At 41.0% G+C, this 17,327-nt stretch overlaps 1 protein-coding gene across 1 annotated transcript; it reads left to right on the forward strand.

The window, feature by feature from the left end:
• The first annotated feature begins 567 nt into the window (after window positions 1–567).
• Window positions 568–17,006, forward strand: LOC107775010 (ribulose bisphosphate carboxylase small subunit, chloroplastic-like). Its single transcript, XM_016594676.2, has 3 exons — window positions 568–851; window positions 1,525–1,656; window positions 16,521–17,006. The coding sequence occupies exons 1-3, from the start codon at window positions 702–704 to the stop codon at window positions 16,746–16,748; spliced, it is 510 nt and encodes a 169-aa protein (XP_016450162.1). The 5' UTR covers window positions 568–701; the 3' UTR covers window positions 16,749–17,006.
• The last annotated feature ends 321 nt before the right edge of the window (window positions 17,007–17,327 follow it).

Below are 17,327 nucleotides of genomic sequence, written 5' to 3' on the forward strand. Positions count from 1 at the left end.
GAAAATAGGTTTAAAAATTGATATTGGTTAAAAATAATTTGAAAATGGTTCTTTGGAAGAACTCACAGATCCCGTAAGACCAATGAAGTTTTTGATGCCACTGTTGGTTTTTTAAAAGATGTGACAGCAAAAATATTAAAAATATTTGATTGAAAATGTCTCTACTTTTTTAGTAAACATAGAGGGTTTTAAATAGCCAACTTGAGAACATAATCTGCAAAAAAAAAAAAAAATTAAAAACCCATAAACCTAAAAAAAATTAACAGAAATTTAAATTAAAAAAACTAGATTTATCCTAAAACTAAGTAACTTATTATGCTAAAAAAGTTACTGCACTAATTGAAAGCAACAAAATTTCAACAATAACAAAAACAACATTAACCAATTTTGAATAGTACATGAGCAAATTTATACCTTTTGCCTAATTAAATGGCAAAAGAGAATGGTGATAAAACCTATGTCACTATGCCTAACAAACCCTCGTAGATACCGTCTTCCACCCAATCCTACACACCCCTAATCCCTTCTTCACTCTCTTTTGTCCTCTTATGTAACCGTTTCCAGTATACTTACAAAAGTTCACATTACTTTGAAGCATCACTTCTCTCCCTTTCATATAAACTCAGTTGTTTGTTTGAGTCCTTATACATATTTCTTTATCATAACTAAAGTAGTATTCCTACTTGAAAGTCAAGGTGAACATGTCTGTCTCAAGTTTTGTTGCAGCTCCAATTGCTGGATCAACCTATCTTGGTTTGAAATCCAACAACACCAACCTTTTTCCTGCTAAGGATACAATCACTTGGAATCGAAAAACTATCTCCAATGGCTCTAAAACTTACTGCATGAAGGTAAACAAATATTTTACGCACCAACCTTTTTCTTTGCTCTTTATAGAAATGGTTTTTTGCTTTTCTTTGCATTTTCCCTGTTTTTAAGCTACTAAGTTTTATTTAATTCGTGTTTTAAGAATCTTAATTAATCATTTGAGCTTTATTTTACGCAACAATAAAATGACATGATAATGTAAAACTATATATTACATTATTAGCGAATACTATTTTTAATTTTACAGGTTAGTTATGACTTTAATTACCAGGTTATCAATTAAAGTTTATAAAAGAGACATCTAAATTATCTTTTAAATTGAATTGATTGTGAGAAAATCTTTAGTGCACATTTTAGAGAGAATTTAAAGGTTACTTTTATTCGGAAATCATATTTTAACGGCAGTAACAACCCAGAATAATTCCACTAGTGGGGTCTGGAGAGACCTTAGGGCAACCCAGTATAATTTCACCCTCGGCTCCCTCCCTCCAAGAACTTCCAACCTTGCTCTTGGGGTGACTCGAACTCATAACCTCCCGCTTGGAAGTGGAGGGTGCTCACCACTAGATCAACCCACTCTTGTCAGGAAATCATATTGTAACGTGAGTATTAAAAAGTGCAATTCGTCTTTATTATTATTATTATTTCGAAATTTTCTTTCTTTTCATTACCCTTTTTAAAAAAAAAAATTAACAGACTTGGAATCCGATCGACAACAAGAAATTCGAGACACTCTCATATCTGCCACCTCTATCAGAAGATTCGATTGCAAAGGAGGTTGATTACATGATCCAAAAGGGCTGGATTCCTTGCCTTGAATTTGATCAGGTACGCATTTCCGAACATGAAAACAAATACTATCATTTTTTCCTTCCGTTGTTACTGTGCGTTTAATTCTAGTGGAATATTTGGAAATCGAACTTTGTAAACGAATTTGAACTTATTAAGAGAATTATATACATCGGTCATATAAACTAGAACATGTAGACGGTTTGCTGAGTCTCAGTCAATGATGTTTTAAAGAATTCCGGTTTTTTCCTAAGAAAGCCATTAAATTATACTCTCTTTGGTCCACAATAAGTGACTATTTTACATTTGGCACACCTATTAAGGAAATACGAATTCCTAGAGAAAAAAAAAATTTGTGCACTAAATTAATTGTTACCTTGACACATTGAAATATGTAAATAAGAACAAATTTTGGAAAAATAAAATTAATCTCTTCTTGATTATGTAAATGGACAATTATTTTAGACCAAAATAAAAAGGTAAAATGGTAACTTATTGTGGACCGGAGGGAGTAACGTTTAGATCCAGGATTTCAAGAGGATGGGTGCACTGTTGTAAAGAGATGCATCTAAAATTTACATTTGACGAGTTTAACTTTAGTCTCTTACCATAAACCTGCTACACTTTTGAAATTATAGATTCAAAATTATATTCTTTTTGAAATTTTAGTAATTTTCACATATATTTATACCCCATGCCGAAGACAAGACTGTTCGGAGTGAGATTTGAACTGCCAATTTCACTTGTAGAAGTGCACCTAATAATAATTACACCATAGGAGTCTTTAAGCATGGGTGCACATACATATGTTTAAATAATTTTGAAGAAATATAACATTATTATACATGATTTAGGGAGATGAGTATGTGTTTAGGTGAACCCATATCCCTCAAGCTGGATACGCCTTCTGATGGTGGACCAATATATTATGCTGGAACTCCAATATGTTATACTGGAACTCTAGTATATTATGTTGGAAGTTCACATGTAAAAAATTCGAACTCCAGTATATTATGCTGGAATATTTTTCGGATTTTGAATAATGTTTTCATTCAGTTATCTTTTACATGAAAAGTAGCTAAATTTTGATTTACTTTTGAAACTGTGACTATTTTTCAATTACCACTAATAAATCTGACTATTTTTGAATTTCACCCCATACAAGACTATACGGATTTCAGCCCATGCAAGCACGGGCCCAATAATTTAGGTGCAGACCTTTATGTTTCGGTTATTGATGCGTTTCATGATATATTTTGTTATTGTCTTCGACAAACAAAATTAGTTTTGTTTATTCGGACGAACTATGATTGCAAGCATTTAATTAGAAAGTTAATTTCTATCCTAAAGCAATAAAAAAATATTTAGCTTTTTTCTACATATATCAATACTCTTAACGTAAATATCAGATTATACTATTCAGAAATTTTCGTATTAAACTCTAAATCTTATACCACATTTTGCAAACATATTTCAAATTCTAAATTGCATTATTGCATTTTATAACTAATACCTCTCCATTCTTTTAATTCGAACGTTTAAATAGAAGTTCAAATCTCATAAGTTATAAGAAAAAAGTAATTTAAAAAATTATCATAAGTTCTTAAAATAAAACAAAATCAACTTATCGTTTATTTATATAGTTCCTATAACATTCAGTAATTTGAATAAAAAAAGATGAAACGTGAACTTCTGTAGTTCAAAATTTAGTAATATTCATACTCTTTAATATTTGAAAAATAAGATGAAACTGAACTTCTGTAGTTGAAAATTTAGTAATATTCACTCTTTAATATTTTCAAATATTCTTAATATATTACTCAAAATTTGAATAAAATAGTTTTGTGTAAGGAGCAAACTATCTATTTTTTGTAACAGTATGATTTTTCATTTTTCATTATGCTAATAATTATCCTCTATATCGTGTATTATTTCATCACTTTATCTTCTTAATATCGTTCCCATCTATTTCTTTGAGGGGTCGATCGGCTTCTAAAATTAATTCTGTTCATTCTTGGGAAAAGGCATAAGTCTTGTAATTGTTTTACAGTTCTTTTTTTACAAAAAAAAACTTTTCTAACTTCATCAGCATTTTTAGGTCCCATTTAAATCCTCTTTTTTCTCTTAATTTCTTCTGTAAAACTTCTCTAACTTTTTCTATACCTTTATGAACTTATTATCGCAATTTAAATGTACTACTTCTAAAATTCTTTTGTAATTTTTTCGTCTCTTATCTTCTATACTATCATGGAACCGTTTTTTTATCAGACACTATTAGGGAATTTATCTATTACAAATTAAAAGTATTATCCTAACACAAGTGATGTAACTTATTGTTTACTCTTAAAATAGATAACAATTGAATTTATACGCGGTTTTAAGGATACGTGGATTGATTCAACACAAATAATCAAGAACGTTAAATAAATGAGTTAAAGGTATTATGAACAACCAAACCAGTCGTAACGTTATGGCCTAGCTTGAACCTGGATCGGGCAATAGTTTCTGCCTTCGGTTGAGTCTTGGATTCGAGGTCAATCAAAAACAAAGAACAAAAATAAAGTAGAGACTTTTCAATAGCTGGAAAGCAGAGAAACAATTTTATATTGCCTTGATATACGTGTTACAATGTGTCTATTGAATAAGAAACTTTCACTTTGTATAGTAGGGGAGTTTTACCCACATTACAATTCTAAAAAGGATAAAAATCCTCGTTGTACATCAATTACTGATGCGCTACCGACATCGAGCGAGATCCGCTTCGTGATATCCGGTTGGGTGCGGATATCACGGCCCTCTGTTAGTCATGTGTAATCGTTTTGCAATGCTTTGCGAGGTCTTGGAGCTCGTACCGGGTTCAGGGGGTGTTGTTTTGCCGGGCCCGGTAGCGAGCACTCTGTTCGGGCCTTAGTACGAGAAGTTTCCAGCTTTGATTCCGATCCCATGTAGTCATGTCCTTGCTTCGTTTAACCTACCAGAAAATCGGGGCGCTCATTAGCCCCGGTTTTACCCGTATATAGATAGTCCCCACGTTTCTGAGAGAGTAGGTTTGCCGAAATAATGAGAAATGATAGATGGACCCTGGTTCCTTCCTTCGCACGTTACAACCGAGATGGCGAATAAGACGAAACGTGCCATCAGTCGCGTCGTTCTGACTTCGAACACGTGTCGTTCAATGGCTGATTACCTCTGAATGTGGAACGTCGCGAATTTCCTCCTATAAAAGATTCGCCCCCTTCACTTCCTCCACTTTCTGATCCTGGCTTTTACCTTCGAACTCTACAAAGGCTTTCGACTTTCTTAAATCTTCATACCTCGTTTCTTGAACCTTCATATCTCCATCTTCAACCATCAAACCTTCATACATTTTCTTGGATTTTCAACCCAGAACCTCATATCTTCACTTCTAAACTTCAAATCTTCATACACCTTCTCAAAATCTTCATATAGTTTCCAGATTTACGATGGCCAAGACTTCTAAATTAGTTCCTCAGCAGTCTGCCTCTTCATCTTCCCTCCCTGCCACAGATACCGAGGTTGCCGTTCCCGAGGTGGTTGCTCTCGAGATGGCTGCTCCCGAGGTGGTTGCTCCCAACGCGGCCGCTACTGAAGTGGCCCCAGAACCCCCTCATGAAAAGCTTTATTTCCGGGGGCTGTTCAATCGTAGACGACTTCAAAGTCGAGAAGGCCTCTTCCAAACATGACCGGGGTGAAGGAGCATGGAGATACATATGCTCCATTACTGAAGATATTCTTCCCATAGTACGAGAGGACTATAAATGGGAAGGCAAGGGCGTGGTAGTCCCCGGGCCCAAGGAAGATATTACTACCCACGTGGAGGGGTGTTCAAATATTTACACTTACCCCTTCACGCTGGGCCCGGTAGACTCGGTGATTCTGGTCTTTTGCATGAGGTACGAGGTGTGTCTCGGGCAAATCGACCCGTCTTTTTGGATGATCGTGATCCTTCTACGTTATTTTATGAATAACATCGAGTCTTCTCAGTTCACCCTCGACCACCTACTCCGTCTATACAGTCCCCGTATTTTTTGAGAGGGACTAATCAAGCTCAATCGCCGGGCCATAAAGGCCCCTTTTTCGAGCATCAACGAGGATCGAGACCAAGGCTGGCAGGGGCATTTCGTTCGGGTGAAGACTGAAGATTTGATCCCTCCCGAGTTCCTGTCATTTCCCAAGAAGTGAAATGCATCCAGTATGTGTAGTCTTTCCTTTAAGTATCGAGTCTCATTTGTCCCTTTCTCACTATCAGTATTTGTGATCGTGCAGCGGTTGCTCGGGTTCCCAATGCGTTCCCCCAGCTCAAGGCATATGCAAGCAGATGTCGTACTTTTAGTGCTCGTGGCACAAGCTTTCGAAGGGCCGATGGGAGGGCTGTTCTCATGGTAAGGCTCTTTTCAGAATATTACTATTATGCCCCAAACTTACATAACGCTGACCTTTTCTCTTTCTTTCATAGGTTTGCCTAAGACCACCAAACTTAGGCCACTGGAAGGGGACGAGGATGCGTCCCTATCCATTGATCCCTCCTATTCGGGACAGCCCGGGGCTGCTACGGGGGAGAAGAAGAAGAGGAAAAGAAAGTCTTCGGCTCTCCGAGTCCCTGGGTGAAGCCACAAAAAGAGGGCGGCTTCCCGAGCTCGTAACCCTAAGAAGAACACCAACTCCCGGGTGTCGGATTCTGACTCACTTTGTTGGCTCAGGGATGAGTCGGAATAAGATGATATTTGTTTTGCTCACGGATTGACCCCCACCGTGGAACAGGCAACGACCGGGAAGAAGGGCCATGAGGTCGATCTCCTTCCGATTCGATAGGCCGAAGTGGAGATGAAGGCTGCGACCTCTCAAAAAACCGTTCTTGTCCTGAAAGAGGTGACCAGTGTGATCGATCTCATTGAGACTCCCTCCTATACCGAGCCTATGCTCGAAGAGGCCCAAGCGGGCAAAGAAAAAACAAGTGAAGGAGCACAAGGTGCAGAAGACCCTCTCCATTCCTTCTTCGATGACATGGATATCTCTACATTGGAAGATTTCTCCGGGCTGGGCCACCTAGAGATACCGAAGAAGGACGTGCCTTCGGGAGCTAACAGGCCGAGCACGAGCCCAAGATTGGTGAAGTAGTTCCTTGCGCTGAGCGTAGACCTCAAGCGCAAGAGGATGGTTTTTCTCACAGTCTCGGAGGATGCCCGGGTCCTATCTGCTCCGGTAGGCGTAGCCAGCTACCTCCGATGTCTGGTAACCCAGGAGGACCAGACAAAGATGAATGAGGTGGGCACGTTGAGTTTCCTCAATGAGGCACATCAGGCATTGAACCGGGTAATGTTCTAACACCTTTAAAATCTCCTTATGAATCACTTAAAGTATTCCTTTGATGTTTCTTACTTAGTTCCCTTTCTTTACAGGCTTCAATGCTTCACCACGAGAGCTTCCTCCGGTACCGCTTGGAAATTAGCCAGCTCGAGTTCGAGCTCAAGGAGCAGTCCCGAAAAAAGGACATGTTCAAGCTCCTCAATTAGCAATAGGATAAGGCCATCAAGGACCTTCAGGCCGAGCTGAACAGGGCTCAGAAGGAAGCTTCAGCCCTGAGGCGGGAGCATGTCGACCTAGTTGAAAGGGTAAATGTCTTTGAAGCTAAAAATGAGGAGTTAGTCATGGTGACTAACAACACAACCTCGCAGGTCCAACAGAAGATTGACCTGATCGACCAACTCCAAGCCGAGATAAACTAGGTCCAAGCCATGGCCGATGGGTGGAAAAACAAAATGGACCTACTAGCTTCGGAGAAGGAAACCGCCAAGGCAAAGATGGCGTCAGTAGAGGTCCAACTCCGGGTGGCAAAAGAGAAAGCTGACAAGTTGTCTCAACTGAATGACGATCTCCGAGCACAGTTGAGCTCGATTGTCACAGAGCGGGACGCCATCGGTAGAGAATACGAGGCAGTGATATCCAATTTGGACACAACCTCTGCCTAGACCAAAGAAATGGTGGCCCAATACAAGGCCTATGTGGAGGTAGGCGAGGTCCGCCTGAAGGCAAAGGCCGAATATATGAAGCGGCTATCCCGAACAGAGATCCTCGAGAAGATCCACGCCCGAGATTTTGACCTGTCGGCTGAGATCGAGGAAGCCAAGAAATTCGAGGCCGTGGTGAAGAAGCTTTACGAGCCTGAAGGTGACGAAGGCTCTAAAAGTTCCGAGGGCTCAGAGGGATCCGAAGGCTCCGACGACGAGTCGGGCCCTGGTGAAGACTAGGCGGAGATGCCTTAGTAATTTTTTTAGTTTTTGTCTTATGTACAGCTTTTGTGTATTTTGAGGCCGATTTTATTGCGCCTTTGTAAGTATATTTCGGAATATAAAATTTTCCCTTTCTGGCAATTTGGAGTCTTTACTTTTTCAGCATCTTTTTAGAATTTCTATTCTTGTAATGTTTCTAATGCCTTAGCATGGAATCAAATGTAGTTATAGGGTGTTCGTTTTTCAGAGGTCCGAACAGAGCCTGACTTCGATATAACTTTGTTTGCTCGAGGCTTTGAAAACTCGGTATGAACGAAAGCTTTTTTAAGATGCTTAAGTGATTTTAGATGATGCTTTTGCCGAGGGTAACTTTTTAGTAGGTTTCAATTTTTTATAAAGGCCTTACTTTTGATTACGAGTTTCGGATGTCTCCGAGCCATTTTTTGGGTGGTCGTAGCATTTTGTTTTTGGGCACCGCCTAATAGGTTTGGTGCTTCCAAGATTTGGTAGCCCGATTTACCCTAACATTTTTCAAACGATAGTCCCCGAGTAGGGGTAGCCCTTGGGCTCGATAGTCCTCGAATAGAGGTAGCACATGGGCTCTTAGGATCCGGGTTTTAAGAGGCAAGAAAATGTGTAATAGCAAGGCAGAACTTTCTTTCATTTCAATGTGTAAAGTACATGATAAAAGTTTGTATCATGGCTAAAGTGGACTATGTGGGCACAGTTCTCACGACCGTTTGGCCCTTACAATGAATCCTAACCACCGAGACTTAGCTACTCACATACACAGTTTCCTTCTTCACTTGCTAAGAACCTTAACCCGAGGGTAATGGCCCCCAGTATTCGAGGTTGAGCTTGAGAGGGCTCGGATATTGTTGATGTGTCCATTGACTCCGATTTGAGACCGACCTTCGAATCTAAAGTTAACAAGATTTACTGTTGGCTCATTAAAAACCTTGCCGAAAAACCCTTTTTGGGATAAAATCCGTTCAAGGAAAAAGGAGTGCAACGCGTGCTTTCAGTCCTAACAGCCACATTCATCCTTATCTGTTGCCTGTAAGTATTAGTTGAGTAATTGAAATTGTACCTTAGCAGTAGTATCGCTTTAAGTGTGTCACTTTCTAGTTGTTCGGTAGTTGCACACCGTTTCCTGCTTCGAGTTTGTATGATCCTTTGTTGGTAATTTTGATGACTTGATATGATCCTTCCCAGTTCTGTCCAAGCTTCCCCTTTTTTGGGTTCCGGGTGTGTAATGTTACTTTTCTCAATACCAAATCCCCGATCTTGAAGTATCGGAGGTTGGCTCTTCGGTTGTAGTATCTTTCTATACGCTATTTCTAGGCGGCCAACCGGACTCTTCGGTCGCATATTAGAACCGGGGGATCGATTCTCCCACTTCGAATGGCATTAGGGCTTCATCACTGTATACCAATAAAAATGGGGTGGCCTTGGTACTAGACTTCGAGGTCGTACGGTATGCCCATAGGACTTCGGGCAAGATTTTCTTCCATTTCCCTTTGGTGTCGGTCAACCTCTTTTTCAAGTTTTGGAGTATGGTCTTGTTCGTGGATTCTTCCTGTCCATTTCCTCTCCGGTGGTAAGGTGTTGATAGTATCTTCTTAATCTTGTGATCTTCGAAGAATTTATTTACCTTACTGCCGATGAATTATTTCCCATTGTCGCAAATGATTTCGGATGGTATGCCAAATCGGCATATTATATGGTCCCAGATGAATTCAATGACTTCTTTTTCTCGAACTTTCTCGAATGCTTGAGCTTTGAGCCATTTGAAAAAATAATCGATCATGAATAGTATGAATTGAGCCTTACCGGGTGCCCACGGCAGGGGACCGACGATGTCCATTCCCCATTTCATAAATGGCCACGGGGATGAGACCTAATAGAGTAGCTCTCCCGGTTGATGGATTATCGGTGCGTGTCTCTGGTAGCCGTCGTATTTTCGAATAAAGTCTTTCGCATCCTTCTCCATTTCGGTCCAGTAATAGTCGGCCTTGATTAATTTCCGAACCAAAGATTTCGCCCCCGAATGATTCTCGCAAGTGCCTTCGTGAACTTCTCTCAAGTCATATTTGGTATCTCTTGGCCCCAAGCATATGGCTAGTGGGCCATCGAATGTTCTTCTGAGTAAAGTCCCTTCGGCCAAGCTAAATTTGGTAGCCTTCTATGCAGAGCTCTCGATTCTTTGGGGTCCGAGGGCAATTTTCCAGTATTCAAGTAATCTATGTACTTGTTCCTACAATCCCATGTTAAACTTGTTGAGTTTACTTCGGTATGGCCTTCTTCTATCACCGATTTCATGAGTTGTACTACTGTTCCCGAGCTGAACTCATCGGCATCAATCGACGACCCTAAATTATCCAGAGCATCGGCCTCTCTGTTCTGTTCTCGGGGCATATGTTGCAGGCTCCATTCCCTGAATTGATGCAACGTTACCTGTAACTTGTTCAAGTACCTCCGCATTCGTTCTTCTTTCACTTCGAACGTTCCATTGACTTGATTTACTATGAGGAGGGAGTCACACTTGGCTTTGATCACCTCGGCCCCAAGGCTTTTAACTAATTCGAGACCTGCAATCATAGCGTCATTGTTAGTCAATTTCACAGTTCTAATAAATTGCCTGATTACACTCCTCGTAGGAAGTTTCAACACGATGCCGAGTCTGGACCCCTTTACGTTCGAGGCACAGTCTGTAAAAAGGGTCCAGATTCTCGAGGCAGTCCCTGAGGTTAACAATAATTCCCTTTCGACTTCGGGTATTAAGGTTGGCGTAAAGTCGGCCACGAAGTCTGCCAAAATTTGTGATTTGATGATGGTTCGGGGTCGATACTCGATATCGCACCCACTGATTTCGACGGCCCATTTGGCCAACCGGCCCAAGAGCTCGAGTTTGTGCATGTTGTTCCTTAATGGGTAAGATGTTATGACATATATAGGGTGACATTGGAAGTATGGTTTTAATTTTCGGGAGGCGTTTAGCAAAGAGAGCGCCAATTTTTCTAGGTGAGGGTACCGTATTTCGATCTCGCCTAGAGTTGTACTGACATAGTAAATAGAAAATTGCGTACCTTCCTCTTTTTGGACTAAGACTCCACTTACCGCCACCTTGGATACCACCAGGTAAAGGTACATCTGCTCATCCGCCTTCATAGTATGGAGCAAGGGCGGAGTTGATATGTACCATTTGAGTTCTTCTAAAGCTTGTTGGCATTCCGAGGTTCAGGAAAAACTATTATTCTTCTTCAACAGTGAGAAGAACCGATGAATTTTGTCTGAGGATCTCGATATGAACCGGTCCAGGGCGGCTATACGTCCGGTTAGCCTCTGAACGGCCTTGACGTTGTCCACCACGGTGATGTCTTTTATGGCTTTGATTTTGCCGGGATTGATTTCGATCCCTCGATTGGATACCATGAACCCGAGGAATTTTTCCGATCCGACCCTGAATGCGTACTTCTCCGGCTTCAGCTTCATATTGTATTTTTTTAATATGCCGAAGGTTTCCTGTAAATGTTTCAAATGGTCCTCTGCTCGTAGGGACTTGACTAACATGTCATCAATATAAACCTCCATTGATTTTCCTCTCTGTTCTTCGAACATCCGGTAAACTAGGCATTGATAGGTGGCACCGCCATTTTTTAACCCGAGTGGCATTACATTATAATAATAGGTGCCGAATTTAGTGATAAAAGTAATTTTTTCCTGATTGCCTGGGTCTATCCGAATCTGGTTGTACCCGGAATAGGTATCGAGAAAACTGAGTATCTCGTGCCCGACCGTCACGTCAATCATGTGATCGATGTTAGGCAAAGGAAAAGAGTCCTTAGGGCACACATTGTTCAAGTCTTTGTAATCTACACGCATTCTTAGCTTATTTTCGTTTATAAGCACTATCACTACATTAGCTAACCAGTCCGGGTATTTAACTTCCCGAATGGACCCTATTTTAAGGATTTTAGATACCTCGTCCTTGATGAACGCATGCTTGATCTCGGACTGAGGTCTCCTCTTCTGTTTAACCAGGTGAAACTTCGGGTCCAAACTCAGTTTATGAGTGGTTACCTCCGATGGGATCCCTGTCATGTCAAGATGGGACCTAGAGAAACAAACTACGTTAGCTTTAAGAAAATTAATGAGTTTTTTCCTGAGATCTGGGGCTAACCCCGTGCCCAGGTATACCTTTTGATCCTGTGGGTGCTCGATCAATATGACTTGTTCCAACTCTTCGACCGTCGATTTAGTCGCGTCGGTATCATCAGGAGCTATGAATGATCTCAGAACTCCGTAATCGTCCTCCTCATTCCTTCGATCCGTCTGGGACCGAGGTCGATGGTTGCTATTTGACCTCGACCTTTCTAGTTAGTTTCGTGCACCTTGATGTTGAAACAGCGGGTACCGGGAGTACTTTATCGATTGTGAACATCTCCTTTGCAGTCGGTTGTTCTCCGTATACTGTCTTGATTCCTCCTGGTGTAGGGAACTTCAATGCCTGGTGCAAGGTCGAAGTCACCACCCTTATGTTGTGAACCCACGGTCTTCCGAATAGAGCGTTATATCTCATATCCCCTTCAATCACATAGAACTTTGTATCCTGGATGGTCCCGGCGATGTAAACTTATAGAGTTATCTCTCTTTTAGTGGTTTTTCATGCCATGTTAAATCCATTCAGCACCCGGATTGCAGGCACTATTTGGTCTTGTAACCCTAACTTCTCCACCACCCTTGATCTGATAATATTAGCCGAGCTACCTGGATCAATCAAGACACGTTTAACTCGAGATTTATTGATAAGTACGGATATTACCAATGCATTATTGTGAGCTCGGCATCCTCGTCGTTGAATGAACTGGTTCCCTCCGAGATATAATCTCGGGTTCGTTTTTCCCTCGTGATAGATACTTTAGTGTGTTTTATCATTGGCCCTTGAGGGTCATCGACCCCTCCGATGATCATGTTGATGATGTGTTGAGGTTCCTCCTGCTCACTCTGTTTGTCAGCGTCCCTATTTCTGAAGTGGGTTTTGGCCCGATCACTTAGAAATTCTCATAAGTGCCCGTTTTTTAAACAACTGGGCAACTTCTTCTCTCAATTGCCAGCAATCCTCGGTCCTGTGGCCATGAATGCCATGATACTTATACATCAAGTTAGGGTCTCTCTGAGTAGGGTCGACTGCAATGGTCGAGGCCACTTGGTTTCCTTGATGCGCCCGATGGCCGACACGATGTTGGCAGCATCAACGTTAAAGTTATACTACAATAATCTTGGTGCTTCCCTGTCCCCGAGCGGCCTGTCGAAATCATTTTTTCTCATCAGTCCTCGGTTATTGAGCCCTCGATCGCTTCTCTTTTCGTCCCTTGTAGAGTTGCGCCCGGACCCATTCCCCCTTCGATCTCCGCCGTATGGTTGATACCGTTCTCGGAACGATCTTGATTCATGATCGACAACTCTCTTAGACTTGTTGTCAGTTCTGACGGGATAATTGGACCCAGAAGGGGCTCCGAGTTGGTCGTCCTCCACTATGATTTTCGACTGATATCTATTATGGACGTCGACCCAAGTTCTCGCCGGATACTTCACCAAATTTTGTTTTAGCTGCTGCAAAACCAAGGAGCTTCGAGGGTTAAGTCCTTGAGTGAATACCTGAACGGCCCAATCATTGGCAACCTATGGTAGATCCATTCGTTCCATCTGAAACCTCGACACGAATTCCTTGAGCATCTCATTTTCTCTTTGTTTAACTTTGAAAAGGTCAGATTTCCTGGTCTCGACCTTGATGGCCCCGCCATGAGCCTTCACAAAGGCATCTGCAAGTATAGCAAATGAATCAATAGAATTTGGGGATAAGTTGTGATACCATATCATTTCTCCTTTTGATAGAGTTTCCCTGAACTTCTTCAATAACACTGACTCGATTTCATCATCTTCTAAGTCGTTCCCCTTGATGATAAAGGTATATGAGGTCACATGCTCGTTTGGATCCGTGGTTCTGTTGTACTTTGAAATGTCAGGCATACGAAACCTCTTCGGAATCGGCTTTGGTGCGGCGCTCAAAGGGAAGGGCTTTTGGATAAACTTCTTGGAATCTGGTCCCTTTAATATCGGGGGTGCTCCCGCGATTTGATCGACCCTGGAGTTATATGTTTCCATCTTTTTGTCGTTGGCCTCAATTTTCTTTTTACCAGATTCCACCCACTTCGTCAGTGCTTTAAGCATTTTCATTATCTCGGGGTTGACCCCGGGCTCAGCCTCACCCGACTTCTCGGTGGTTTTCTCATTTCTTCGGGTGCTCTCCCGGGATCTTTCGGGCTCAACCCCGCCAGGGGGTGACCTTGATTCTGCAGTTGTGCTATTTCCATATTTTGAGCCTGCATTTTCGAAGATTATTCGCAGGCTTACCCCATCACCTTCGCCTTCAGGCGTTTCTCGGATTGTTGGTCGAGGGCCCCCACAGACGCTATTTTTGGGGTCAGTTGGAAAATGTGCATTGATAGCGACCTGTGAATTGGTGTCGATTGGATTGTCAACCGGGACTTCGTTGGGATTGGCAGGGGGCACCTCATTGCTAGGCACCAGGTTATTGTTTTCGCCATGATGGCCAAATTCAGCCTCAATGTTCAAATGAGTAGACCGAGAATTTGACATCTTTAAGCTGACCTGAAATTGAAAACTTAAAGAGCAAGCATAAAATAGTGCGTTATGGAGACTAATATCAAATCACAACTATTATCCTTAGCCCCACGGTGGACGCCAAATTATTTACTCTTAAAATAGATAACAATTGAATTTATTCTCGGTTTTAAGGATACGTAGATTGATTCAGCACAAATAATCAAGAACATTAAATAAATGAGTTAAAGGTACTATGAACAACCAAACCAGTCGTAACGTTATGGCCTAACTTGAACCTGGATCGGGCTATAGTTTCTGCCCTCGGTTGAGTCTTGGATTCGAGGTCAATCAAGAATAAGGAACAAAAATAAAGCAGAGACTTTTCAATAGCTGGAGAGCAGAGAAATAATTTTATATTGCATTGATATGCGTGTTACAATGCGTCTATTGAATAAGAAACTTACCCTTTATATAGTATGAGAGTTTTACCCCTAGTACAAATCTAAAAAAGGTAAAAATCCTCCTTGTACATCAATTACTAATGCGCTACCGACATCGGGCGAGATCCGCATTATGATATCCGGTTGAGTGCGGATATCACGGCCCTCTGTTAGTCGTGTGCAACCGTTTGCAGTGCTTTCTGAGGTCTTGGAGCTCGTACCGGGTTCAGGGAGTGTTGTCTTGCCGGGCCCGGTGGCGAGCACTCCGTTCGGGCCTTAGTACGAGAAGTTTCCATCTTTGATTCCGATCCCATGTAGTCATGTCCTTGGTTCGTTTGACCCATCGGGATATCGGGGTGCTCATTAGCCCCGGTTTTATCCGTATACACTTATCTTTATGAGAAAGTCAATACTTGTAATTTTTTTACATTAGTTAGCACAAGTAATTACATAGCTTGGCAATATATACTTAGTCTTAAAATAGTGAAATATGCATATATCGTTCCAAGTTTTTGTATAACTGTGTGCCTAATTCATTCTTTTTTTATTCTCAAATTGTGTAAGAAGTTGCAACTTGTCAAATAAATATGTTGTGTTTTTCTAAAGTATTAGGTTTGTATTTTTTTTTTGTAAATAAAATTTGTAGATAATTTTGTGAAAAGTCTATTTCTGGTTTACTCTACAGATTTATATTGAACCTTAACTGGCTGTGGGCAGACGTTGCCTGCTGACGGGCGCTTGTGGGCATTGCCTGCTGGGCGCGGGCTACTCGTAGGGCAACATTAGGACAGGCACACTTCTTACTTGGCAACCAAGACCATGTGATTGTCCATGACACTCAGCACTGGGAGGCTTGCCAGGGCTACATGGGGCGCGGCCAAGGGGTCATAGGGCGAGGCTAGAAAGTAGCCCATAACATTTTTCCCTACCTAATTTGGCAACGTCCTCTGCGCCTTCCTTGCAAGATAATCTTCGATCAGGTCCTTGAATGCTTTTAGGACTTTCACTCTCTCCCATGTGTTATCATCGGCATCTATTTCACCAGGAACTCCTGATGATCTTTCCGTGAGCCATGAATTATCAGGTCGTCAAGTATAGCTTTGGCAACTCTCTTCCCGATTGATTAGTTTGTCGGATACCGGGTATGGTGAGCATCCTTGTCTTCCTGAAAAGGTTTCATCAAACTAACATGGAAAACAAGATGGATCTTCCACCAAGCTAGGATATCAACATTGTATACAACTATATGTGTATATAGATAAAATCTCGTGAAGTAAGAGGGCCGAGATGTCAGAACGATGCAAGCACGAGTCTCTATTAGGCTATTCTACCAAAGATAAACAAATAAATAAAAATACTAAAGAGAATAAAAGCGAAAACAAAAGACAAGATAGGTTCCAATTGGTTATTCTCTCCTAACTACACTTGTTTTAATTTTTATGTTACTAATTCTACTTATTATGAATTGTTATATATATAGTTTACCTTTTAGGTGACCTTTTACATTGTTAGCATAAATTAGTGAAACTCATACTTTATCGAAGGACTCACTAATGTTTGGTTTGTGATATATATGCGGCAGGTGGGATATGTACGCAGGGAAAATAGCAGCATGCCAGGCTACTATGATGGAAGGTATTGGACACTGTGGAAGCTTCCCATGTTTGGCTGCAATGACTCATCCCAAGTTCTGAATGAAATCCAAGATTGCAAGAAAGCCTACCCAAATGCTTTCATTCGTTGTTTGGCATTTGACAATGTTAAACAGGTTCAGTGCATGGCCTTTCTCATTCAGAAACCTGTAGCATAGAAGAAATCACAAAATTTCTGTTTGTAATTGTTGAGCTCTTTTCTGTTTGTTTGAATAACATTAAGCAAGCTTAGCCCTTAAGGGTGAAGGCCACGGAATTTGAAATCTGGATATCAAGGTTTATGGTTGAAGTCGTATGTCTTAGTTTTGGAAATAAGAAGATGGCTACATGCTATTTATCAACATGGTTGTAATAACTTTTGGAAAAACCTTAGAATTTTCAAAGAAATTTTAGACACAAGCTTGTGTTGAAAGCAATGTTTAAGATTTCCATTATGTAGTTTGGTTTCGTGCTAAGTTCATTGAAAGGGCAAAATATTACTTTAATTGGGGCATGATATTTCTGCAATATCATCCCCACTTACATATGTATAGGACCCTCTCCCACCCTCACCCCCCCCCCCCCCCACCCCAAAAAAAAAAAAAAGTATGGAATATGAAACATGGTAGGAGAAATAAGCATGAAGGAAATCCATCGCTACTTGAAACTTTTCTAAAAAAACTGCACTAGAACTGACTGTTGTGTACTTCTATTTTAATATGGTTGTATTTTGTTAGATAGAAAAACTTTTGAAATCG

The sequence above is a fragment of the Nicotiana tabacum genome, chromosome 9 (genome assembly GCF_000715075.1).
Source record: "Nicotiana tabacum cultivar K326 chromosome 9, ASM71507v2, whole genome shotgun sequence".
Lineage (NCBI taxonomy): Eukaryota > Viridiplantae > Streptophyta > Magnoliopsida > Solanales > Solanaceae > Nicotiana > Nicotiana tabacum.